This window comes from Salarias fasciatus, chromosome 18, assembly GCF_902148845.1.
Source record: "Salarias fasciatus chromosome 18, fSalaFa1.1, whole genome shotgun sequence".
Taxonomy (NCBI): Eukaryota; Metazoa; Chordata; class Actinopteri; order Blenniiformes; family Blenniidae; genus Salarias; species Salarias fasciatus.
In genome coordinates, this window is record NC_043762.1 from 12,602,160 (window position 1) to 12,629,251 (window position 27,092).

A 27,092-nucleotide genomic window follows, 5' to 3' on the forward strand; every position below is an offset into this window, starting at 1 on the left:
CACACACACTCACACACACACAAATATGTCGCAATCCTACCGTATTTATACACACTGCTCACTTCTTACGCAGCAGGAATTCATTTGATGGATTAGAAAACATTCAAGCTGCTGTGAGTTTGTCATCTTTTGCTTATTCATGTCAATTAAATCATTAGTTTTTAGTTTTTTTTTTTTTTTTTATGCCACTGATGTCTTTTGAATCCGGTTTTGGTCTTTTAGCTTCTCTTCCCTCGGTTGAAGAATTAATTCCTTCCAAAAAAAAAAAAAAGTATAAAAAGAATGGAAAAAAAAAAATCCCACCTGGGGAATTGTCACTCACGTTATAATGACAGTTACATTTTATTGTGTGTGTATGTGTGTGTGTGTGTGTGTGTGTGTGTGTGTGTGTGTGTGGCCAGCGTGTTAATTAGCGGCCTTTAATGCTGTGCCACTTGTTGTGGGATTATGTTTTTTTCTTTTTTTTTCTTTCTTTTTTTTTTTTTTTTGAAAATCAAAGGAGCCGTTCTGAAACTGGTCCCATGTGTGTTTGGTATTGTATCAACAAAAAAAAAAAAAAAAAAAGAGAGAGAGAGAAAGAAACCTAGCAGCATGATTACAGTTTGTCACCAACTGAGTGATACACTGCACCTTGTCAAACATTAATTAACTGATAGCGCTGACGCGTTTACAACAGCCGGGATGTATTCCGGCGAAGTCATTACCAGGCGATCATGAGCTTTAGCGGGCATTAATTAAAAAGCGTCCCGACGTCGGCGCTCCGCCGCCATCGCTGATCAAATGTCCAGCCCGGACCGAGCATCAGAGAAGTTTGCTCCCGGACTTGACGGCGGCGCTAGCTTAGCGATTAATTATCCGGCAAGACAGGTGCAAATGAGCGGCGGATGTGCGCCGTGATGGAAGTTGTTTACTTTAAATGACAAAACTTTTAATAAGTTCACAGTGGTGACAAATCACCGCGAACCGCCGTGATGTTTAAGTTCTTATGGCATTGTGAAATAGAATTTTCTGCCTGAACTCCCCCATCTCACCAACAGGGACAGTAATCAAAACAAAAACTCGAGGCTCCCTCCACCAATCTGATGGAACCGTGGGGGATTTATTAGGACCCCCTGTCCCCAGCCCATTTAAATGATCCTGGATGCACGGCGCTCAACAGTGCTAGAGAAACTCATTAAACTCTCAGGGCGTCAGTCAGCGAGGCCTCCTCCAACAGGACAAGGTTTCTCTGAGGGAGGCACCTCCGCGGCGTCCAGCGGCTGCGTCTATTCCATCTCTTTTAATTGATTTCGCTAATTAATTGCCAGACCCGTGACCATTTGTCTCGCATGTTTTTCACCTACATCATTTATAGTTGTTGCTGAGGGAAATGTTTACCATCAGCGACTTTCTTCTTAGATATATCTGAGTGCCGGTTTATTCGGTTTTGATCTGCCAGCGTTTGACTCAGACACACAGAAAAGGCATTTCTTCCTGTCTGAATCACGGTAGTTGTTGTGGTTCAAGAATATGAACGCTAATCATTCAGTTTTTGTATATATGAGGAAACACTGATTTAAGGAGTGTTTGCGAGTTACCTCGGAAAGATGGGAAGAAAAGAAATCGGTGATGGTCACTTGTTGCAATGAGATATACAGTACATTTGAAAAAGAGACGGAAGCAAAATCTGTAAATATATTCAAAGTATTAGGTAAAACTAAGAATTTACAATAAAGACAGTTTTGGAGTGTTAAGTAAATGAGAACATTGTGAGGGCCACAACACTAAAGTGTTATATTAAAGGCCAATTACTCAATGAAAATCTTTAGTCTATTAAATTAATCTACAGGTGTTTCATATTTATCATCTGTTAATTTAGAGGTGTCCAGCTTGAGGTCTGTGGACGAAAACTCGCCGTCAAAAGGCTCCAATCCGGCCAACCGGGCATCACAGCCCACACGTCTGTGATGTGCAGTGAACTGTTTTTGACACCCGTGATTCAAACGCATTTATTATTACAGCGTTTCGCATCAGATTAAAATAACCTCAATGGCCTCAAGTGATGATGAGGAGACCTGCATGAGGGCCGCGGGCCATCGGTTGCCTCTGTGTGACGAAACGTAAACAACAAGGTCAAAGTAGAAGCTATAAAATCAACTTTAATGTAAATCTATGAGGATGACGATGCTTCATGCCGGCTGGATGGTCACAGGAAGTTCAGCACGGAGGATAAAGCGAGTTTAGAGTCAGACGAGTGTCAGGCTCAATGTGTGAGAGTTAGCAGCCCCGACGTCTTCACCAAGGTGTTGTCATGTTTTAGAGGTTGTCTGCGGCCAGTCGCTGCCCGTGTGTGTGGATGTGTGTGTGTGTGTGTGTGTGTGTCTGTGCGCGTTTGCCGTCTTCATAAGAAACAGCTCCACACTTTCTCTCCATTTTTCAGCGAGGTTTGACACCCCACTTGACACTGACTCGCGCTCCCCCGAGGAAAAGGCTTCTGCCACCATAGGATCCCGCTTTAATTATGCAAAGTACAGGATATTTTGTGCGATTTTAAAAGTGCGCCAGTTTCTGCTTTGGCAGTCACTACCACACTCCCCTACTGGGAGGTCCTGTCAGACTCCCCCCCCCCTTTTCCTCTTTCGCCCAAGAAAATGAAAGGCTAGAAAGAAAAGACATAATGGAGAATGCATTTCAACTGCAGGGGTGGAACGCAGAGGCGTAAGAAGTCCTCAGTGAGACCCTCATTTTACATGGAACAGGTGGGAGACTCTTTTGTTCTCCTCCCGCTGTTAAAATCCATTTCATTTCTTGTACTTGACATGCCACGAGGAAGTCTCACCAGCCCACCCCCCAAAAAAACCTCCCATGTAAAAAGGTTCCTGAGTTTTTTTTTTTTTTTTTTTTTCCCTTAACTAAACAGGAGTGGTGTTTTTTTTTAAAGCCAGTGTCACAAAGTCCAGAGTGGTTTAGTTGATCTGAGTCCATCATGAGTTTGTCAATCGACTTGTAAAAAGGGAAAAAAAAGAAACACTCCAACCCTCGATGTGGATGTGAAAGGGGGATTAACCCTCCCCTGGTTTACACATCCCTCCTTTTTCTGAAAAATTTTTATCCAGCCTGATCAAATCATTCCAAGTTTCATGAGGATTAAAGCTCCTTCACCCGTGGATAGAACAACACGCCTTAGATATACAGCTTTGAAAAGATGATTAAACTAACTCTAAACGCCATTTGCCTCATACAAAGACATACACTTGAATGATAAATTTTCTTTGTATAACATTGAAGAGATTTATACAAAATACATTTTCTTTTATTTTTACCAGTCCTCTACTTTTTGGTTGTTTTTCCCGATTTCCTCTCATAACCTCCTCTCCTCTATAATTGACTCCAAACTCAATAACACTATCACACTTCCTGTTATTCCCTGTGATAAAATTCCTTTACCACTGTTTGCTAAAAGCTGCTTGTTCTCTATACAGCACTGCACTGTCACACCTGTTGACTTGTAATTTGGCACCGAAACTTTTTGTACCATGTTATAAAGTCTTTGTTAGACTGTTCACTTTTAAAATGTGTTTAAATTAGGGCTGCACATTATTAGGCAGATAAACTATGCAATAATCTTTTCAAATATTGCTATAGATGAAAAAACGTAAATGGGGTTTACATATTTGTGTATTTTACTCTCCACTTATTCCTTTTCCCATCACTAATTCCTGTCATATACTCCTGAATTCCTGCAAGTTTCGGGATCAGAGTCTGGGTTAGGATTCTACAAATCTTCCTTTTGATGCCCGTCTAATTTACTCGCCCGGCTTCTTACTAATCACCATCATCAAGGTGTGTTTTTCTTACTTGGTCACTGTTGATGTTGGGAGGATGCGTCGCGGGAGACGTTCATAATTCATCACGTCATTACCCAGTCCAATATGTTATTTACGTGGGTGGCTGTTTGCCTTGTTGCCAAACCTCATACATATGAAAGGCTGGAGCGGATTCCCAAACCGCGGGTTGAGCCGTCGGAAAAGCTGCTGAAGTCTTTCCATATAGACAGAGAGAGAGAGAGAGAGAGAAAAAAGTGAATAAGGGAAGAAAAACCTGAACGTGTTTAAGTTTGTTTCTCAGCGTTAACTCTTTCTTTCCCTCTTCCCCCCCCCCCCCCCCCCCCCCCCCCTCCTCTTTTTCCTCTGTTTCTGGCAGTAGAAGACAATGTGACAGAGGACCAGCACAGTCCCGGGCAGACTGCCATTCCAAGCGGTAATGCTCCATTTCATATTTCATCATTTTCGGCTGGAAAGTGGATCATGTGTCTGTTTGAGTGTGTGTGTGTGTGTGTGTGTGTGTGTGTGAGATCAGAATGACATAAAGTAAGCTTCCTGTTGATGAGGTTTCGGTAATACAAAGTGCACAGGTTGCATGTTGTGGCTTCTTCCTCATTTGTTGTTGTGTTTGCGTGCACGCTTGCAGGTGTGCTTATAGCCGTCCTTGTGTTTCTGTGTGTTCTTGCCGTCCCCCCCCCCCCCCCCCCCCCCCCCGGCCTCCCCTTCGTCTTTGTTTCCCAAGCCCTCTGTATGATGTAGAATAGAGCTACGCAGATGAATGTGTCCTGTCTCCACGCGTGCCATTCACAGTGGCCCTCCAGGAACAGAGCGGTAATTCAGGTCAGGCTAGCAGAAAGCCCCCTATGAATGAAGCCTGCTCCTGATGCACCACACTGTATATTTTCATTTCATTTGTCTCTGGTAAAGGTTAAGTCTCAGGCGTGGTTATTTTAAACCCGATATGGATGGTTTTGCCCAGCAGGCTGGGGACCCTGGGTACTCCTCGGCTGCCACATTAGTCCAGCGTTTACCCACAGCTTTCTGAGCGCTCCTTTGTGAAATACAGGAAGCTGAATCCACACGTCCCGGCTTTCTTTAGCTCCTTATTAAGCTTGTGATCTCTATAAACCTGCGCGTCGGTATCTGGCAAGTGTTTAAAGGTAGATTTAGGACTCGGGATCAGGACCATATTTAGACAGGAGGAGGTCGATGCCTCACTTGATTTTAACTTTCTGACTCGTGGTATTTGCATCCCGTCCTCCTGCTTTTCTCAATGCTGAGCGCTAACTTTCAGCATCATGGAATTTCCTTCAAGTTTCACTTCTTGCTTGGTGCATAAACCTAGCCAAGCCTCTGGCTTTGATAGTTAGATCCTTTGAAATACCTGACCTGGTCCTCGTAGTAGCTAAAATTAACACACTGCTTTTTTAATGTTAATCTTTCTGAAGCTCTGTGACCGGCACAGCGTCAGGTATTCACCTTTGTCTTATTCACCTTCGATACCAGCGGAGTGAAGTTTTGTCTCTTATTCACAAATTGCTGTGTGTCCAACACCAGTGATGATGGTGTCCAAAATTGTCCAAAGTAGTTTTGCTAAATCCTGTAAAATATTGTGATCTAAGACCCTGTTTACACTTTGTTTCAAAGCAAAACTCTCGGAATTTTCAAGAAGTTGCATTTCCGAAGAAAAATGCTGCTTTTCTGAAACGCTGCTTCTGATTTCATTTGAAAAGCGAACAGTGTGAAAACATGACCCGGCAAGCCTGTGCATCGTTTTCAACGTTGACGCCGTTTCCATGAAATCAGACATTGTTCTCAAAGTGTTGCCGTGTAAACACCAAGCCTGTCAGACTCGAAAATGCAAAAAAAAATTCTGCATTGTCACTTTAAATATGTAAACTGGGCCTAAAGCTTGATTTTCAGTGTTAAATTTAGCAAAGTTGTTATGTGAACTACCTTTAAAACACTGCTCGAACTAATCACAGTAGATTAAACCTCCTGCAGCCTTCTGATATTATGGTAGTTTGTGTTTTTATTTTCTCTTCACTTACCAAATATTTGAAGTGCCTAAATTTCGCCAAGTGGCTTCTCTTGCTGAAACTCGGTAAGAATGCGAATTTAAGCTAAATCACGCTCTGTACCTGTGCCTAGCTGAAATGTGAACGTGTGATCAGCAGGTACATTCAAGCAGGTCATTGTTAAATTGTTAAGAGATTTATTTTTGGTTCAGAAACATTTTTCACATGCTTCGCCAAGTTTTGCTGACATATAAGTTCCCAGCTGACCCCCTCCGAGCAATAACTATCTGCTCCTGCTGCGAAATGCGTATCGATAAGTATCGGTGCGCCGTTCTGTGAAAAGAATCCTCCTCCTTAACCCCGCTCGCCCCCCGGCTCAGGGGATGAAGGGGTGGGCATGAGAGGCAGCCTTGCCTGGGAGACCTCCTGTCATCCAGAGCCAAAGCAGAGCTAATGAGAGTGGCTGATTACAACGACCCCCTCAGACACACGAATCTCCCACCCTCCCTCCCCCCGCCATGCCGCCGCCACCCTCCATCTCCAGAGCGAGGGGGAGACAGCCGCCACATGATCGATGTCTGCCTGTGGAGAAATCAGGAGGGCGCACAAATTAATTTCTCACTTTCCTCATTTGACTTCGTCTGACTGATTTATTTTTTAACCCCCGCTCAGGATGCGGCGCCACAATCGGTCAATATGGAAACGAGCCGGTGAAGTTTCCAGGTGAAATCTTCCTGTCGCCGAGTCGCCGCCTGCGTCTCATGGTTAAACCCCCCCCTCCACTGCCTCCCCGCCCCTCGCTTCGCCCCCTAAACAAGTCCTTACGCCGTCAAATTGAAAAGCAGCGGAAAAGGCTTACCTGATTTCCACGCGTTTGCCTCTTTGACAGACAGGACCACAATAGCCATTAGACTTCTGACAAGCCAAGGGTTTAATCAGACATGGTGTCAAGATCTGCCTCATAAGTAGACCCCCAGTCGCGCTCTTCTGTGACTCGGCGAGCGTTGTGCAGGCCCCGCATCCTGTTTCTCATTCATGTTTGATACGTAGCAGCGGCAAAGGAGAAATGCTAACAAAAGAGGCCCTCTAAAAGATAGACAGTATTATGCATAGTATAGAGGGGCAGGAACAGTGTGATATCTGAGATTTAATGAGGCAGTGTGCTTTTTTACCCAGAGAGTCTGGAGCAGGCTTAAGATCTGCAGCTTGGCTTTACCACTGCGCTGCCTGTGTGTAATTATAACCACATGCTCAGTGCTTTTTCTCCTCTTTTATACATACATCCCTTTCTTTTTTCTCCTCTTCCTTTTGTGTTTTTATGCTTTCGGCGATGTCAATTTGAGGCGTTTTTTTTTTAGTTGTTTTTTTTTTCTTTTTCTGTTATTTTGCTGGAGTGGACTCGCGCAAACGGAGGGGGATCCGTCGGGGTGGCGGGGTGGCTACGGTGCAGCAGTGGAGGAGTCGTGCAGCGCCCGAGACTCCGGCTGAGGCCGAGGCTGCCCCGCAGATCAATGTACTGCAGGGCTCGCTCCAGCAGGAAGAGGAAAGGACTCTTTCACTCCACCACTTCAGAAAATCATATTCTCTATTATTCATTTCCTTTGATGTTTTACTGCACTAATGGCATAGCAAGGCGCTCCGTTCAATATCATCACTCCCTATGAGAGAGCGAGCGAGGCAGGGCGAGCGAGAGAAGCAGCATTCGCTGTGTTCAAATGTTGTTTCTCATTCTGCGGCTTTGATTTCCGTTCTTCTTTGTGCGCACCTACAATTTTTTTTTTTCCCCCCTTATATATATTTGCTGATATTTTAACGGCGGCTGATGCAGTTTGTATACCGGTGAATATACGTGCCGCTGCCTTCATGTCGTCCCCGTTTGTTCTGACTTCTCCTGTAATTGTTTGGCACCTTTGCTCATCTGTGTCTTATCTTCATCACAGTGAGCGTCATAAAATTTTCATAGATGCGCCGTGTGTTTGTGTGTTTGTGATGTATAACGAGAAGGTGGGAAGCATTTTTCCTGTCTGCGCGCCGCTTCCAGAGACTTTCCACAAACACCTCTCCGCTAATCTACGCTGGATTTACCAACACGGCAAATTATTAAACGCTAATTATTCCTTGATGGGGATCCGGAGGGCTCGAAGCGGGTAAAGTGCACGCGCCGACCGTACCGACGCACGCCGCCGGCGTCTCCCGTTTCTGTACGTAAATTCTTGATGATTGCTAACAATCCGGCGAGTGTCGAGCTGGCAGCCTCGCCGCGGCGTCGGATCACGACGCCCTTTTAATGATAGGGGATCAGTGGATGCGACGGTTTAAGTGGAGAGACCCCCAAGTCCCATCCTCACAGAGGAGGAGGATCCACTCCGAGGCACATGTGGCATTAGGATGCAGCGTGACCTATATATACTGGTGGGTGCTCGGCAAAAGTTTTAGATTTTTAAATAATGAGGTGCCGGCAAGCGTGTGAAGGTTATTCAATCTTAATGTCCTCCTATTTCTGACAGCCTCCCTCACTCTGATAAAGGAGCGCGCTCACCTTTGATCAGGCCCGCCGACACGTGTCGACAGAAGCTGCTCGCTGGTTAAAATAAATTCTTAATTTGAACTTGGGGGTGGGTGGTTGCAGGGCGGGCTCTTCGCCGGGGTGGCGAGGCGGAGGGGAGATCTCTGGAAAATGGTGGCGGAACGGGGAGGGGATGGGAGCCTTGGTAATGATGTGTTTGACACCAAGTTGCACAAAAGAAAAAAGCTCAATCAGGCTGAACGCTGATGGAGCTCGGCGTTCTGTTTCCACAGGCGAATCGGAGCCTCAGAGTTGAATTTGAGCGGATTTAAAGCAGCTTGCTTTCAGGAATCTGCTTCCGCCCCACAACAACTTTCCTCTGTTTCGTCTCGTCTTTTTGCTCAGGGTTAGACACAGAAACATCTCCGGGGAGGTTAAAGGTTCATGTACAAGTTAACTTTTTCGGATTGAAGTTTGCGGCCTAGCTCGACTCTTTGCCTCCCCTCGTGCCTCTGTGTTCGCCATTATTTGGAATAATGCATCATAAAATATGGTGTAGCTAACTAACACTGCTGCTTTTAGCAAAAACATGCTGCCGACTGAGAACTGCCATCTCATGATTCATACAGCTACATGCACTGGAGTTTCAATGAGCTTTGTTGCTTTTGAACAGTTGCAGAACTGCTGTTTCTCACTGTTCCGCTAATGAAGCTACTGTTGGCGTTAGCCGTGTTTGTGCCTAATGTAGCAGTTACTGTTGCGTCGAGCTCCTGTTTTTCGGAGGCGAAGCAGCACGCCGTTGGTCCTGACAAGACCGAGAGGCTTTCCTGTTATTTCTCTTTCAACTCTGCGAGTTTTATTTGCTCACTTTCCCATCAATGCATGGCTACACTGTGGTGTAGTGGTTTGCACTGTCAGCTCCAAGGTCGGGAATAATGTGTTCTAAAGTAGCACTTTACTGAAACGTCACTACATTAGGCAGTAATAGGCAGCAACCGATCACTAATACAAAACTACTGCTACACTTCCTGAAGTTGCTTTGAGTTTGTTTCTCAATATAATGTAAATTCCTGTTAACTAAGGAGGAGTGCCTCAATATTCCTGAGTTAACTCAGCTACATGAAAGACATCCAATAAGCTTCCTTCCTCAGAGCTGCTTGCTTGTTGGTAGTTTATCTCTGCTGCCTTGTTGCGGCTAGATAGAAAGATAGAAGTCGTAGCTGTAGGTTTCAGTGCGCTGGAGTTCCCGCTGCTCCTCTCTCCCTGTGGTCAGTGCCTCCACCTGTCTCAGTGTGTGGGCCTCCGCAGACAGTGGGGGGACGGGCGTAGGCTCCCCTGCCAGGGATCGAGGGTCCCCCGGTGGGGCTAATGGAGGAGAGAAGAAATATCAATTAAAAGGTTATTAATATTTAAGGGCAGAAATATTCAATAATATAAGGACGGGGGGTCCAGGAGGCCTCAATGCACAAGATGAAAGTTGCGGCATGATAAATGTCACTTGGCACCATAAGACACTATGCAAGCGTGTGAATGATGGATGGCTTTGTACTCAGACAAGATGGCTCTAAAGATGTCAATCACCACTCAGATTCTTACATTTTATGAGTACAGTATTAATGCGCTTCCAGTACAGTAAAGAGAAAGCCTTCCAGTAACATGTACTTTATATCCCCCCCATGAATAATTCCTTTGTCGCGGCTATGATCGGTTTACTTTGGAGCAGCCCTAATCAGGATATGGATTCTCTTTTCTGCGAAGGACTCTACCAGTGAATATTATGGAAATTAACAAGTGCGCTGATGAAGAACGTCTCAGTAAATTGCATGTCTTTCCCCAATATTCCACATGTGATTGTCAGCCATTCCAAGCATGCCGGTATTGATCTGCTGTCCAGCCTGTAGAGGCTGCTGGAAGAGGATGTCCTGATCTGATGGATTACTGTATGAGGCCCAGAGGCGCAGGAACCTCAGTATTGATGTGGCTCTTTAATCCCAGGGTTGGACGTGACCTTGCCGTGTCAAATTCCCTCCCTCACTACCACCACCACAACAACAGCAACCACCACCACCAGCACCACCGTCATCTCTGCCACCCCGCACACCCATGCGAGCCCCCCCCCCCCCCTTCTCTTCCTTCCCGAACCAGCCCTCAGAACATGCAGTGTTGCGTCACACCGCAGCACCAGAGGTCGCTCGGCTCGACCGAGTTCGAATTCAGAAGAAGTTTTCACCTGGGACAGGAGAAAAACAAGGGAGTGAAAATCAGACTGGCACACAAAGAGAAAGCTGTTCCTTTGTTTTTATTGCAGATATAATAGAAACTCAACTCTAAATGCACATTTTTTTGATTTATTTAGTCGTGATTTACTATATTTTAACAGGAAGTCTAATTTGGATCAAGATTATATGATGTTTGCATGCATCCATGTTAGGAGTCAGTGGGAAGTGGAGCTCATTCCACTGCACCAAAGCACCAGCCTGCAAACAAACAAACACATCTCAGAATTGAACTGGAGATTTTTTAGCCGGGAGGCAGAGATCTGGTTCCTGAAATGGTTTTATTAGAGTTTATTGGTGAATATTAGTTCAGACTGGTATGGGTGGAGAAGAGTCATATCAGCTACTCTGAGGGGTTATTCAAGTTTTTATAGCATTGGGTTAATATACGAGCAGAAATGTTCATTTGTGTGCCGATGCACGTTTAACTTTAAGGCTGATTTTGATGCAAAGCGAGTGTTGTTCCAGTGATATTGTCCATTTGAGCGACTGCATCGAAAATCACATCTCTCCTCACGGGCCGTCATCGCATGCAACTAAACTTGGGCTCATTTTATTTAGTCATGGCCCAGCTCAAAGACCGGAATGAAAAAAGGAGGAGGAAACAAATGAGGAAATCGGTAACAAAAGCAGTTTTTTAGTCAACTGAAGATAAATTTCAAAACACAAACGCTAAAAGCAAAGTGAACGGAATGGAGCACTTGGAACAAACATCCACCTCAGAAGACCGAAGAAACCAAAAATAGACTTCAAAAACCCAAAGCTGCAAGGAGAAGGGTTGGACCACCTCTGCTGTGAAGAGGGGGGGTCTAACACAGGCTGGAAGCAGTGGCCACCTACATCTGTTTCTTCTCAGGCTCACTAGGGACCTGGAACCTCAATGAAACACAACAACCACAGACAGAAATCACAGGGGGTGTATCGGTGCCTGTCCACATGCAAAAGTTGACTTGGATTTTTCAAATCTTTGCACAACACGTCGCGCAACTCGACATTTTAAACCATGGATACCTGAATCTGCACGTGTTCCTTGGTGATTTCGACATGCATTTCTACATTGGTGGTGATAGCCTCTTCTGAAGGAATTCCCTTTACATGCGACTCTGTGGGGAGAACGGCGGGTCTCAGCGGGTTAATGTGACAAGTAGGATTAAACACATCTGCATTCTGCACACTTTTGTCGGAGATAAAACACGGGATGCTTAAATGTAGCCATCAGTTGTTTTCCTCTGACAGGACCGAGCTGTAATATTAGAGAAATTAATGATTCATGAAGGCCTTTGGAAAGAAATATCAAAGTCCTAACCTCCTCCACAGGCACGCTGTAAAAAAGAAAAAAAAAAAAAAAAGGGAAAAAAAGGACATGAAGTGTTCACATTTCAGTGCATATTGTGAATTGTGCGTCTGTGTGTGTGGATGAATCATAAGTCTATATTGTGTGGCTTTTGGCCTCAGTCAGAAGTGTTTCCCCCCAGAGCAAGAAAGGCCTGCATCTGTGAGGATTGGGTTGGGATTTTCATTTTCTTGAAACACCTTCTGTTCTGTTCTGCATGGTCCCACCGGGGACCTCGGCGCTGATATTTTTAGAGGGCATGTTCCGAGAGCCTCAGTCGCCAAGAGGGAAGGACAATGGAGGGTGTGATGTTACATCAATACTTGGCGCAAGCGGGGGGCGGGGTGGGCGAGCGAGTGGTGGTGGAAGGGAAAAATCCTGGGTGGCCTCGATGAGTCCTGGAACGCCTTTCCTCAAGGAATTTCAGTTTTCGAGCACCCTACTGAAGGAAGACTCAAAATGGCCGCCCAAGTGTATGTGTGTGTGTGTGTGTGTGTGCGCGCGCACAAGCACAGCTACACCCGATGTGTGTACGCCTACTACACCTGCACGCATCCGTGCCACACACTCCTTGTCCTCGGGCTCTGGTAACTGTGGAGAGAAAAAAAAAAATAAAATAAAAAAGGAGAAAAGAACAAAAAAAAACCAGGCTTTCTCCAAACGTTCCCCTCCGGAGTTTTCCAGACAAGCTGAGGTACACTCGCATCAGTGGGGCTTAAAATGGCTGCCGGTGAAGTGTAAAGGCTCGACCCCCCCCACCACCACCACCACCTCGACCCACCGCCACCGAGCCCAACCAGGGTGACGGGATTGTTTGATTGTAAGCGTGGCTTTTTAATCAGCCTTATTGTTAAGTGTAATGGCCCCAGCGGGGTGGAGGAAGAGGGCTCCGGGCCGCGCCGCCGCCGAACATCCGCGACAAAGGTTTGATTCCCCTCCGTCGGAATATTTTAGCACCACGCGAAGAACTCCAGATTAGGCTGCTAATTTGAAGAGACGGTTCCCCGGCCCTGGCTGTGGGGCGGCGGCGGCGGCGGCGGCGCCCACCCCTGGCACTGCTGCCGCACAAAGCCAACAAGAGACTAAACTGCAGATGGATTGAAGAATATTGATGCGCGCGACCCGCGGCTGCCTGCGAGCAAGGCTGAATAATTTAGGGAAGTGTGTCGTGACGACAGCCCGAACACACGCACGCACACACACACACACACCGATCTCTGATTTTCCATTGTGTGTGTGTGTGTGTGTGTGTGTGTGTGTGTGTGTGTGTGTGTGTTTTTTGCTATGTGGCGCTTCGTACAGCAGCAGTTCTGGTCGGGATGATGGTGCGAGGTCGTTCGGTCGGTCGGCCGGCCGGCCGATTGTCCTCTTCCCCCTCCTCCCTTTGACAGATGCTGACTGATGCAATCCAGCACGCCCTGGCAGAATTTCATATTTCTTTTTGGTCCAGCCAAAACTGCAATCCAGGATTTATTAACTACACATATTCCCATCAGTCTAGTTTCATATACTGAAGTTTTGCTTGGGTGAAGCAGGGCAAACACAACGTAAAACCATTTCTAATAACTGAGGTGTGTGTGTGTGTGTATGTGTGTGCGTGTGTGTGTGTGTGTGTAAGCATTGTGCCACCTTCACCTGCCCAACACTTCTGTTATGGCATGAGTGGTTGAGTTACAGAGGCCCAAATTGAACCTGCATTTTTATTACAGCTTTTATTATTGTTTTTATTAAATCCAGAGTCTAGAAATCCATTTTATTGTCACCCAGAGGAAGCGGCGCTGCCTCGCCGTGCGGGTCACCCCTCTGACTGTGTGCTGCTGTCATTTCCTGTGGCTCCGGCAGATCCAGAGTGCGCCCTCGAGAGGGCGGCGGAGGATGGTGAGACCGGGCGTCTGAGGAAGAGGCTGCTCTCTCCGGAGGAAGGAGAGGAGGGAGAGGAGGAGGACGAGGAGCCCGCGCTGCACAGCTGCGACAGCTGCCGGCAGGTGTTCGAGTCGCTGAGCGATCTCACCGAACACAAGATTAATCAATGCCAGCTGACAGGTAAACAACGCTCAGCCCACCGAGCCGCCCCTCCGCTCTGCCACTCAGCTCTTCTCCCACTCCCACTCCCGCTCCATGCCTTCGCCGGAGAATATGCCACGCTATGTGTGTTAGTACACCGCGCCGAGGGGGGCGCAACACCAGACTACCGGCTTATTTGGTGGATATCCAGCGACACAGGACTCACATCTTATTTATGTGTGCTGTGCATCACTATCGACACACACACACGCGCACACACACACACAGGCCTCGCTGTGCCCCTGTTTATGCATTACACTGTGTATTTATAGTCCGAGCTTCGTGTCCTTGCCTGTCTCAGTGTAACGTTTAATTCTAACATTTCACTCACAGTGTGTGCGTGTGTGTGTGTGTGTGTGTGTGTGTGTGTGTGTGTGTGTGTGTGTGTGAGTAACCGCCCCCCCGGCCGCCAGTAACCAGACCACCAAGTGGAAACAGCTCCAGGAAAGTCCCTCGACTGGTCCCCGCTGCTCGCCAGCCACAGTAGTAATACCTAGTGGGAGTGAAAGAGAAGGATGCCATTGGCAGACTGTGTCATTGACCTGTTGATGGATGAATAGGACTATAAATACCCTGACAAGGTGGCAGACAGAACTAATGATGTGAACTGAAGGTTTCCATGTGCTTCTCCTGGACTTGCTGTCCTCCTTTACGCGTCCTGACGGGGCCCGCGTTGAGAAAATGGCATCTGACACACATTTTCCCATGTTTTTTTTTTTTTTTTCCTTTCTGATCATCAAAAACAGAGCAGCAGCCAAAATAATATTAATTCCCTGCATGATGCAGCACTCAAAACTAAGATTTTAACCTTTTCAGGGCATTTGGGTGATCCTAAAGGGTCTTTTACGACATTAAATACTGTTTATAAATCATAAAATCTTTTCAGAATGTCTAAAAGTAACCAAAAATCACATGTTTTCTGGCCTAAAACTGAGGTAGATGTCTGTCAGAAAATCAGTTTCTGAAAATCCTGCACAAGCAAAACTGATCTCAGTGTTTGCCACAACTATTGAGTCATTTGTTGAAGCGTCGACTTACCATTGTTAGTTTGGAACAAATGCGAAGAAAAGGAGGCTTTTGTCGGATGAAGAGTTAAAGGAAATGCTGCTTTGGTTTCCTTGCTGTTTACATTTCTATTTCACAGCAAACCACAAATGATGGGTTCGATATCCCTCCAGATTCACCAAGATTTTCCATTAACTGGGAACACAGTCCCAAGAAACAAGCCAAACAAATGTGTGTGTGTGTACGGGACAGTTGAGCTCATTACTCCTCAAAAATGTAATGGATTACATTGTACATGTTACTTCTAAACCATTCTTTATTTATTACTCCCTTTTGGAACTTTAGAGTTGTCTGTCATGTAAAAGCACGGCTCTTTTTTAGCTCTTTATAATAGGAACATGAAAGAAAATCCAAGGCAACTAAAGACGAAACAGCAAGCTGCAGCTTTTACATTCATCCTGCACTTTTTTTTTCTCACACTTGGACAGATAAATGCCGCTCACACACGTCTGATCTGACTCCTGCATGAACTATAGCCATGTGTCCGGAGAAGAAGCGAATGAAACGAAGAAAAACAAAGTTTGGATGTTTATGTTTCGATTAAGTTGTACTAATGCTTCTTGGCCTGATTTATAGCATTTTATATCGGTTTATTGAGTTTTACTGATGCATATAGGGCTGTAAATGTAAACTTTGGTCAACTGCTTTTTAAGAACATTTACTGTGCATCGAAAGTTTAGCTTTCTTTCACATTTTTTTAGATTTCTTCATGATGGAAAAGTCGAAAAACTGAATTGACCTCAAAACGTTAAAGGAGTGATGTTGTGATTTTCCATTTCAGCTGTGCCACATTTGCATCAAGCACACATTTCTGGGGTGAGCTCAAACCATGTATGTTAAAGTAATGATATTTCTTGTTTCCTCAGACTTTGATAAACTAATCCCTCAGACAAGGTCAGTTATAAAGAGCTGGATAACTGCTTTTTTTTTTAATTGAAGTTTGAATGAATCTAGTAATAACTGAACTGGAAAGAACTGACTGCTGACGAAAATAGAATCAATTTAACAGCAAAGAAAATAAACAAAGGAATCCTAAAAGTTAGAAATATTCAGAAAAGTAGAATTTAAAAAAAAAAGTAAAAACAGACCAAGAAACAACGTTGAGTCTCATTTTCTGCAGACAAAAATTGAAATGACTCTCTAACTCACAGTACGGCTGATTTGACACGCCTGATCCGACGCTTGAATTCTGGATGATTTATTTGAAAAATCTTTTTTTTAAAAAGGATACAGAGTCATTTTGTGTCCTTAATTTAATCGTTTTTAAACTTGTGAGACGAGTTAATGATGAGCTTCAGCTGTTTGCACTGCTGTTGTGCTTCGATCATAATATCTTCATTTGTATAAAACCAGCTCAGAATTCTTGCTCAAAGAAGCGGCAACTGCACGAAAAAAAAGGCAAATAAAACTAAACTAAGCCCGGAGTCGCAGATCGAAGTCAAAGTAAAATGACGTTTAATAGTCAGAGAAAAATGGGGGAAAAAAGGAGACTCATTATAAAAACAAAGAATAATAATAAAACGGGAATTATATCAGCTTAATGCTACCTTTAAACTGTCTCTCTTGCATTTAATAATGACTACAGAAATGGTAAAAATAAATATAATAAAATGTAGAAACAAGAAAATATTAGAACGTGACAGTTAAAGGAAATAATCATAAAAAAGAACTGGGAAATGTGACTGAAAACAGAAAACAAAGACAAAAACAAATACAGTAAAATGGATTCTCAGTCAGTACACCGTCTCTATCGAATGCAGTAAAATAATAATAAATATTTTGTTTATATAGTGCAAATGGAATAAGATTAACAATAATTTATAATAAAATAAAAAAAGGAAGAATATTGATTTACTGATAGAAGTAGATGTGTTGTAATCAAAAGATGAAATAAAATATGAAAAAAAGGAATCTGGCGAAAAGGAGTTTGGCGATCGAGTAAAGGAATGTTGGAGTTTGATCTGTTATTTGAGAAGCAGTGACCGAAGGTTTGATTTCCAGCTGAACAGAATGACTCCGCTGCATCGCAGCACTGATGTCATGTGACTGCCGAACATGTTGCATGAATGCATCCCGTGTTTATTTAAGCAGAAGTGCGTCCGCCTCTCCATATGCACGCGTGTGTCATGTTTTTATTGGAAATGGTGACACTCAGCCGAGTGGAGGTGTGAAAATCAATGCTCTGTTCACTTTTTTTGCATCCAACAAAGGCGCTCGCTGGTTTGAGGGGGGGAAACTTAAGTGCAGGCCCTCCCGTCACCCTCTTTTCAACGTGCCACCCGATCTCCATCGAGGCGTGCGAGGACGGTCAGCTTTTTTTTTTTTGAGGAGCCTGGTAAATAAAATAAGTCGTATTTAAGCTGAATAGAGACGTGAGGAACCTCTTTTGACGGCTCGTGTTTATAGAAGTGTGTTTGATGCTGTTGACAGGTCTTTATTCTTCAGTGTGGTCATGACTGACTCAGCCATATTTTTGCTATAATTAATCCCGCCTTTTATAAATGTCAATCTTACGGACAAATAACTCTTAATTGCTCAATGATGGAAAAAAAAAAATCACAGTTTGGATAAGAGCCCCTGTGGAAACCAAACAAAAGAATCTAATTGCCATTAGGGTATTGTGATTGTGCAGAAACACTCTATTAGTATTCAAACACAGTGGGAGAAAAGAAACTTCTAGATGGCATACTAAGTACTCTGAACGTGTGTGTGCCTGTGTGTGTGTGTGTGCGTGTGCGTGTTTGTGTATTCTCTGGAATATGGGAGGAGATTTCCTATGTGGCATTATGTAGACATCCATGACCAATTAATCTGCCTTACATCAAGTCTCTACTCACAGATGGATCCTTTATTAGAAGCACTTTCTAATCAAGCAGCAGCACCTGCTAAACTCCCTCCATTTTTTACAATTTCAAATGTTTGATTTTTTTTTTTTGGTAAACAAATTGCAGAGCTCGACTGGAACCGATCCACGTGCGGAGATTCGCTTCCTGACAGCGACTCGGCTCTTTTCCCCCCGGGCTATTAGCACATATATATTGTGTATGTGTGTGTGTGTTATGAGAACCAGACATGCCTGTGTATACACACACACACACACACACACAACCACATGTGTTGCTTTCGTTTTTTTCCTTCATAGCAGGACTGAGACAGAGCAGACCGAGTGAAGTCCAAACTGCATGTGGACCACGCCCGGTGGACACAGAGAGAGAAAGATGTTACATGTCACCGCAATCAATGGCCGCCATTGTCTCCCCCACCCCCACCCCCACCGCCACCACCCCGTCTGGAAGAGGTGTAACACCTTTCCGTGCACTTAAGCCGTGACCACTGCAGTGCGCTAAGGGAGCGCATGGGTATGGATTGCCTCGTGTCCCCGATGCGATCGGTGCTATTGATCGCGCTAATGCTGGACTGCGGAGGAAGGCGAGAGCCGGAGAAAGGGAGATGGGGAGAGAGAGAGAGAGAGAGAGGCAGAGGGAGAGAGAGTGCTGCAGGAATGTGTCCCCGGGGAGCCCGTCTTGGGCTGGGGCAGGGCTTCAGGAATGCTCCCCTGGAGATCCCAGTGAAGGCTAGGGCAGGGCTGGAAGAATGCTCCTCCAGAGAGTTGAGAGTGGAGGCTGGCTGGGGCAGGGCTGGAAGAATGTTCCCCCAGAGCACCCCTTTAACTCTGGGGCAGGAGTGGAGGGGCTCTGTGGGGGGAGAGGGAGAACGGGAGAGAGAGAGCGAGAGAACGCTCCTCCGTTCCCCTCCACCCCCCCCCCCTCCGGCTCCAGGATGGCTGCGGATCAGGTTTCCGTGTGGGGATCAGCATCCTGCCGACAGGGCTTTAGGCTGCCCTGGGGAGGAGACAGGAGGCTGGAGGCATAGCTGTTCCACAGGCCCTTCCAAAAAACACTTCACAAATGCTTTGTCTCACTGTCTTCTCGGCATTGTCTGTGCACGCTCGCATTGTTGCGGATCCTCCGCCGGAGAAGCGTCGTCTGCAGTTTGACTTTTGTTCTCAGTTGGCACGAAACGGAGCGCCAGATATGAGGTCGCCACGGCGGGCAGAGGAGAACGTGGAAAGAGCCCGGCTCCCTCCTCTTCTCATTTCCGCCCGTGTTTACTGGCTGGCCCACACTGTAAATAAAAATACCACCTCCAGCTCCGACTTTAATTCAAAAGATTGCATTTCCACTCGGCCGTTCGCTGTCAATTCCTCAATTCTGCGTCTCTGAAGGTATTTGAATAGCCTCAGTGCACACAAGAGCTGTCAGCCCGGTGGCCATTCTTTCATTACGAGTCCAGCTCCCTTGAGCAACACCTTTCCTTGTGTCCTTCACTAGAGGAGGGGCACGGCCGCTCCCCCCAGAGAGATCCGTGCCCTGCTATTTTAACCCTCTGTGAGATGACCTTTTTAATAAGTGTCTTTCTCTGTTTTCCTGCCGGCCACTGGGCGAGCAAACAGAGCATGTCTTCTGCTTCCCTCAGATAAAGGAATCAATCAGAGAGGGTGAGAAAGAGAGGGAGAGATAACTGGGCCATATATGGATTTATATTATGTAGATTTCCCCCTTTCTTCATCCCTGTAGACTTGGCAAAAATGCACTCAGCTTCAATAAAAACACATTTCAGATTTATGAGAAAAATACAAATGAAATACTAATACTGAGTGAAAAACAATAACACGCAGCCACAGTACTGAGGATGCTAATGCGATAGAAATAGTTTAAACACATTTCTAATATGAAGTTTGAGGCGAGGAACCAAATTTTCTTCAAGCCCTCTGATATGTTTTCCTTCCACATGTTTGTTTGAAGTGTTTGAATTCATTTACATCAAGTCTTCAGGTCAGCGGCATGGAAACATTCAGTAATACCCTCAACTATGAGCAGGCTCCTGGCAGTCCATGTTTCATACTAACTCTTTCCAACAGGCTCCTATTGGTTGTGCTGTTTTTCCTTTTTTCCCCCCCCTCCCTACTAACTTTGTGTATTGATCCAACAGCTGCTTTGTGGCTGCCAAGAAGAATGTGCCAAACTGCAAAGACTTTATTTGCTTCAAAAGGGGCTCACATAAGAGGAAAGCGACACGAGCAAGACCTGATTAGCCGAACTCGGAGCCGCCGCCGTCGCAGCCGCCGCCGTTCATCAGAAATTCTGCTGTGCTTTTGCCGGGGTGTCTCGCGACATCCCGGTACAAAGAGTAGCACACTGATTACAAGGCTTTGAAAAGGAGGAGAGGCGGTCAGGGGAGAATAGCTACTTCTGGCACAACGCAGCCACTGAAAAGAGACCTCATGCTAGAGTGAGCTCCCACAATTGGGCTCCAGTCTTTCCTGTTGTATGTGTTTGTGCGTGTTGGATAAGAGGAGAGGGCTGCTGTGAGAAATAAAAAAGAAAAAGACAAGGTTAAGAGAGGTAGAAAGGTGCCATTAGAGTAGACGGTGTAGCATCCTCGCGCATTTTCCCCTCTTTGTGCAACAGTGCCGGCGACGTTAACAGGAGTGTCATTAGGAATTCAAAGCATATGCCCTCGCGAGGACGCCCTCCTTCTCTCTCCCCTGTGCTTCACACTGCACACATTATGCACTGTATAAAGTATTTATTGGTCTTTGTCAGACGAGGGCTGCATTTTCTGCAGGAAAACAATCAAATAAGAATAGAGCAGGTCGCGTTCGACGCCAGCGATGCTGAGTGTTTGAGGCTACTCTTGCTTTGCCCCCCCCCCCCCCCCCCCCCCCCTCGCTGTCCCTCTCATGTTTACTTGTTCAATCAGTCATCCGCTAAGGCGTGCAAACACACACACACACACGTACGTGCACGTGCCGCCTCGGAGCACCTGCGTGCCTGCACTTTGCATTTCAGACGACACATAATTCATCGCCCAAGAGGCCGAGCGCACGCTGCGACTTCATCCAGTTGACCTCTTTCTTAAGCAGGCAGCCGCGGTCGCGGGCCGACATGTGGACAAAACACAGATAATCTCATGTTCTCACCCAGAGCCGGAGTAATGACGCTAACATTAACGACACTGGTGTTGTTTTCGCACTCCCTCCCCCCGGCCCGTTTGGAAAGGCCTGCGCGGCGAGGAACCGGCCCGCGGAGCCGCCGGTCTCGCCTTCCCCTCTGCTCTCCCTCCGTCCGTCTCCCCGGCCTGGGCTCCGCCGCGCTCTTTGTTCGCTCTCTTCCTCAGCCTGCGAGTCTTTTTCAGCGGCACAAGCAGAAGAATGGCACATTAAATCTTAATAGGACTGCGTCTGGCCGTGTTGAATTGCAGAGCGTGTTAAGCCGGCGCTTTCCTCCCCCTTGGCACACGCTCGTGGAAGTGGAAAACAATTGAATAAAAGAAACCGCTCCCTCCCTTTTGTAACACAAGCGACTTCGACTGCTCTGCCGGAGCTGCGAGATTGAACCGACTCCAGCTCGCAAATGGCTTGAGCCTTCACCCAGAAACCGTACACATAAATGACATTAGCCCTTTTCTTTTGGTTGGCGGGAGGATTTACCTGACCACACACAATGAGGCCGTGCATTCGTCCCCCCCCCCCCCACCTTCCTCCTTCCTCCTAGTGACAGCTGGAAAATATTGCAATGAAACTCTGCACTCGCTGGATATTCTTCAAAAGTGCCTGTCGGCTCCGGCGGATAAAATAGAGAAGGAGAGGACGAAGCTAGCCAGGAGAGACAAGTGAAATGTATGGAGACGAGGGCAGGGGAAGTTTGATGAGGGGATGGTGGAGGGAGACAAAGAGGGAGAAGGTAGGGGAGAGCCAATCTGAGCGGCGGCGGCGGCAGTGTGAGTCCAGGCCTGCTTTGTAAGGCAGTCGGAGGTGGTAATTAGCCGGTGATGAGTTGACTGGTTGTGTGTCCGGTGCTCGGCACTGCTGGGTGGGGCTGTGGGAGGTAGATAAGGCCGGCAGTGGGCTTATCTCCGAGAAGGACAGGCACCAGACCTGCCAGGCAAATCCACCCACAGACCCGCCGCATTTTTATTAACAGCATCATTAATGCCAGACAGGTTATGTGTGGTGGCTCGGAAGAGAGACGGGGAAAAAAAAAAAACAACAAAAAAAAGTAAAAAAAAACAAATAAAAGTCTCAATCCCTGCTCGGCCGGGCCGGTCTAAAGTACATCGGCACCGGTTGACGTGTTTTGAAAGCAAGGAGCTTGTGGAGATGTTTACCAGGTAGGCAGCCAGCGGAAGGGCACGGAGAGCGAGCTTGGATCTTACCTCTGGGTTTTCGCTCGCTCTCCTCTGGGTCCCCGGAATTCAAATGATTTTCTTTTTTTTTTTTTTTTTTTTTCCTCTTTCAAACGTGGGACTGCTCACCGGAATAATGATGAAGCAGATCCACAGAAACATAACGAAGCACAAAGAAAAAAGGCACAAATGTATTTAAAAAAAGAAGAAAAAAAATCTTTATGGACATTCTGGGCTCGCTCTCCTCACTGATGCTTTGTGGAGTATTGAGGAGATTTATCTTCGCTTTACTCCCAAAATCTGGATTCAGTCAGTTGTTCTTGGTTTTGCTCAATTTGTAGCTACTTTTCAGACAGTTTTTTTGATCAAAGTTTTCCAACATTTGTTCATATCCATGGTGGGCCTAGACCAGTCATGTTCAGTTTTATTCTGTACAACATGAAGAAAATGGCCTGATCATAATCATCATTATGCATGAGGGTTGTCAAAACATTTTCTTTTTTTATGTTAGACCCCATGCATGCTTTCAGATGAAAACACAAAAGATTCATTGAGATTCGGTGTCTGTTTACACGACCACGGTGCTCGAAGCATGCACACCACAATGGCAGAGAGCAGTTCTTCCACGCATGCGCGAGTAGATCAATAACAGTGATTTCCTCCAGACTGGCTTGACTGCCTGTTCGCATTCTCCTGGGACTTGGTAGTTTTTAATCTGAGAGTTCTGTCCCGTCATCTGATCATACGAATGTCTGTGTACTCGCCGTTTTTAAGGCTTATGGCGTCATCTTTGTGCCGGTGTGTGTTTTCTTTACCACAGCAGCCACTAGAGGCCTGATGTGCTAACCACATCGCTTTCAGTGTTTCTGCCTTTGCCATGTAAACAGACATCGTTTTCAAAATGTTGCTGTGTAAATGCAAAAATGTTCTAATTTTAAATGTCCTTAACAATAATACCATCTGCAGCATTAACATAAAAATCATTCGTATTCTATCGAATTAAAAAAACAAACATATTTTGTGGAACACTGTTCACCTTTGAATGGAAAACTGTTTCTATGACCATCAACATGTCTGTTGGATGTGAAAGAGAGTCGTAAAGTTAAGAAAGCGATTTAAATTCTGCCTGTTATTATTGCAGCAGCAGTAATCCGTTCCATTCCATAATATTCTGTATATCTGGATCTATAAAATCCCGCCATATGAGCAGACGTGGTTGTGACCTTTGGACTCTTTAATGCTGGACGGTGTTTGGGAGCCAGAAAGCTTTCTGCCCCGTGTCGCCGTGTGATAATCTACACCTGGAGTCGGTGACGTGGAGCCAATGAGCCTCATTCACAGACACCTCAAAGAAAAACATTCGCAGCCACCGACGTCCCCCCATGAGGAGAAGGTCGCCGGATTTCTTACTTCTGCCTGCGTGGAAATGTACAGCACATTGATCACCAGAGGGCTTTTTTTTTTTTTTTTTTTCCTGAGGTGGCTTTTGCCAAACTTTGGGGAGTAATGGGAGGAAGGGAGCGGACTGGAGATGGAGGGCGGTGGAAAGAGTGACCAGGCCGACAGGTTTATGTCTCCCCGCAGGCTGAGCTCTGTGCAGCGGGCCCACAGGAAGGAGCTGGGCCAGCTGTGACGGCATCCTGCCGCAGCCACTGTGGTTTTAGGAGCTTTGGGGCTACACTCTATCACCGACCCGGCGTCCACTCCCCCCCCCCCCCCCCCCCCCCCCTTCCTCCATCCCCAGGGTTGTTTTTGTTGGCCAGGGGGGATGTGTTTGGGTGGGGGCTTGCTATGGGACTCAGTTGAGCAGCCACTCCTAGACTCCAGGATATGGGGAGTTAAGCCACCCACAAGGACAGGGGATACTCAAATATCATGTGAAGTAACACATTTGTTCCTTCGTGCTAATTGCCATTTTCAGACTGGAAGGTGGGTTCATAAATTGAGCTTTATGGGCAGGGTGGGTGTCGTTTGAGGTCTCGGAGGCCACCAGCTGGACGGCGCTCTGGCAGCGTGTGTCGGCACAGACTGTAACGACCGCGCTGTCAACGGATACAGAGATGTCCTCTTAACGTTAAGAGCAGTGGAGTTTAGAGAGGAGGAGAGGGAGGGACGGAGCAGAGCCCCGGAGGACGCAAAGGTCATCTAATCTATCCCACCTCCAACCTGTCAGCCTGATCAATCATACCGGAGGAGCCGATCGATGTGATCAAGAGCGTGCCAGCTTGGAACTCGTGTATGCAAGACGTTACGCCCTTATCGGAAAAAGTGACTGCAGTTTGAGAACTTCCTGTTTCTAACCGTCAATTAAAAAAGTTTGGAATGATTAAAACTGCTGTTGCAGAAATCATATTTCCCAAATGAAAGTTCCCATATTTTTGAATAAAAGTGTGATTATTCACCATTAAGTCTCAAACATTCTACAAACATTTTGTTTGAATGACAGTTCAAACTATTTCAGACCATAAGTCAGAATCGTAAAAATCTAAGAAGAAAAAAAAACAAAACAAAGTCAACAAAACACAAAGACGACTTGTGCTTGCATGGAGCAATCAGTCAATCAATCGACTGGAAAGTGATTTTTTTTGTAAAATATGATAAAGTTACAGGATTTGTACTTTGATTTTGTAGGATTTCATTAATTTCTGTAAATGTTTGATTGTCGCTTTACTTTTAACTTATAACAGAATAAACACTGCTGTTGATCTTCTCTCATGTTCAGCCAGTGATTTTCAGTTAAAAAATTGTAAAAAAGTAAATTGGAAAACTTCAGAAAACTTATGACACCACATTGGGCCGTCTTACCTTTTCACATGAAACTTGTGATAGTGGCATTTCATTATTTTAAAATACAACACTCATTCATATGTGCCTGATCTGAGGGTTTAAGTGGTTTTATTCTCTCTGAAGTTTGAAACTCTTTCACACAAAAAAAAACCCACATCTGGTCTGTAACTGTTCACTCTGGCCCCGCCCCTTTTCCCTTCTATAGCCAATCACAGTAAAGCTGTAAAGGAAACCAGTGATGAGCAGAGAGCGATTGACAGGTGGAAGAGTTTTAACTAATTACAGCATGCTGCTGGTAATTCACTGAGTGAAACATTAAATATTGACGACTGGATTATCGCTTCGTTTAATGACACTGTCAGTGAAGATATGGAGGTCAGTGCAGAGACACGTCTCTGAGACGTGTCTCTGCACTGACCTCCGTATCTTTACTGACACTGTAAAGATTTTACAGATGTTCAGTGAGAATCAACCATCAAAATGTTTTGAAAAATGCTTCAGAAAGTGTTGAAATGTCTCATTTCCAATGGTTAAGCCCACCACCTGTGGCCGCCTCTGATTTATGCGAGTCGAGAAACGTCCACTGCTACCCCGGTCTCATTGAGCCCATCCGACATGCCATGCATGCACAAAGAAATCAGATCAACAAAATCCTGCAAGAATGGCAGCCAGGAGAGATCAGGCCGTAGTAAACAGAGTGGTAATCTTTATATTAGGACATGATGTGCCCCCCCCAGTCAAAGCATGATGCATCTTTCTCATCATGAACTTGGTTTGTAGAACATACCCCACAAACAAAGTCAACAGACAAAACCATCTTGTGATTGGATTTTAATCCAATTGCATTATTATTCAGGCCTCCCATTGGCCATTCATTACTCTCACATGGAGCCTGTGTGGGTTGTTATCACCCAATCAGGCTCCAGACTGTATTCTGGAGAGCATGCTTTCGTTTGCATCCTTTAAACCCTGTGAGCCTTCCCTCTCTCTGCGCCCGCCAACGGAATACCTAATTCCAAAGTAAACTGATTGCTCTCTCCAACAAGATTACGCTGTGATGATGTTAGCCAAATGAGACCGCCATTCAGATGCAACCAGGGCGAGCGAGGATGCTTACCGCAAGATGACTGATCAGCATGTTAAGAGAAACAAGGTTGTGGAGAAAAAAAAAAGAAAAAGAAAAAAAAAAAAGAGGGATAGAAATCGAAAGGAGTGTGTGAGAGAGTTGTGTGCGTGGGGGTAAGCAGAAATGTAATTTGCTTCTCACCTCAGGCGACTGGGCTCTGAGGCCAGTAAATATGCAAACAAGCTGAGCCTGGCCATCAATATGAAGACCCTAGATGATTACTAATCTCCACCGCAGTGGTAGATTGAGGTCTGTTCGGCAGCGCCATGCAACATGAGGGTGGGGGGCTGGAGAGTAGGGAGGTTAGAGTCCAGACTGCATCTCCATGTCGGCCCCCCCTCCCTGCATTATGCACAATTCTGAGTTATGGGTATAGTTGACCTTCATTTTCAGAAGTAATATACTATTGATGATGCATACAAATCAGCGGCTCAGCAGCAGTGAAGGTATAGGTGCCTTAAACCCGCGGTGCAAATATTTAACAGGTGCATTGGTAATTGGCGGCCGCACGGTGGCGCGGTGGTTAGCGCTCTTGCCTCACAGCAAGAAGGTCCTGGGTTCAAATGCCGGCCGGGGCTCGGGGCCTTTCTGTGTGGAGTTTGCATGTTCTCCCCGTGTGTGCGTGGGTTCCCTCCGGGTACTCCGGCTTCCTCCCACGGTCCAAAAACATGCATGGTAGGTTAATTGATCACCCTAAAATTGCCCCTAGGGTATGAATGTGTGAGTGAATGGTTGTTTGTCTATATATGTCAGCCCTGCGACAGACTGGCGAACTGTCCAGGGTGTACCCCGCCTTCGCCCACAGCAGCTGGGATCGGCTCCAGCCACCCGCGACCCCGAAAGGGATAAAGCGGTGGAAAATGAATGAAAATGAATGAATGCATTGGTAATATCCGTCCAACTTCTGCACCTGCTTTTTCCAACTT

General features: G+C 45.9%; 1 protein-coding gene and 1 long non-coding RNA gene across 8 annotated transcripts in view; both read left to right on the forward strand.

The window, feature by feature from the left end:
* znf521 (zinc finger protein 521) overlaps positions 1-27,092 on the forward strand; it is a 126,157-nt gene that overhangs the window by 5,687 nt on the left and 93,378 nt on the right. For 5 of the 7 annotated variants that reach the window (XM_030114428.1, XM_030114434.1, XM_030114431.1 and 2 more), the window contains 2 exons: positions 4,183-4,239; positions 13,779-13,979. In XM_030114428.1, the coding sequence (XP_029970288.1) occupies positions 4,183-4,239; positions 13,779-13,979 (258 nt within the window). The remainder of the gene's footprint in view (positions 1-4,182; positions 4,240-13,778; positions 13,980-27,092) is intronic. The other 2 variants (XM_030114430.1, XM_030114435.1) reach the window with 1 other exon arrangement.
* On the forward strand, positions 20,862-26,649 carry LOC115405030 (uncharacterized). The gene is made up of 3 exons (XR_003933413.1): positions 20,862-20,874; positions 22,869-22,870; positions 25,675-26,649. It is a non-coding gene; the product is annotated as an uncharacterized LOC115405030 (long non-coding RNA).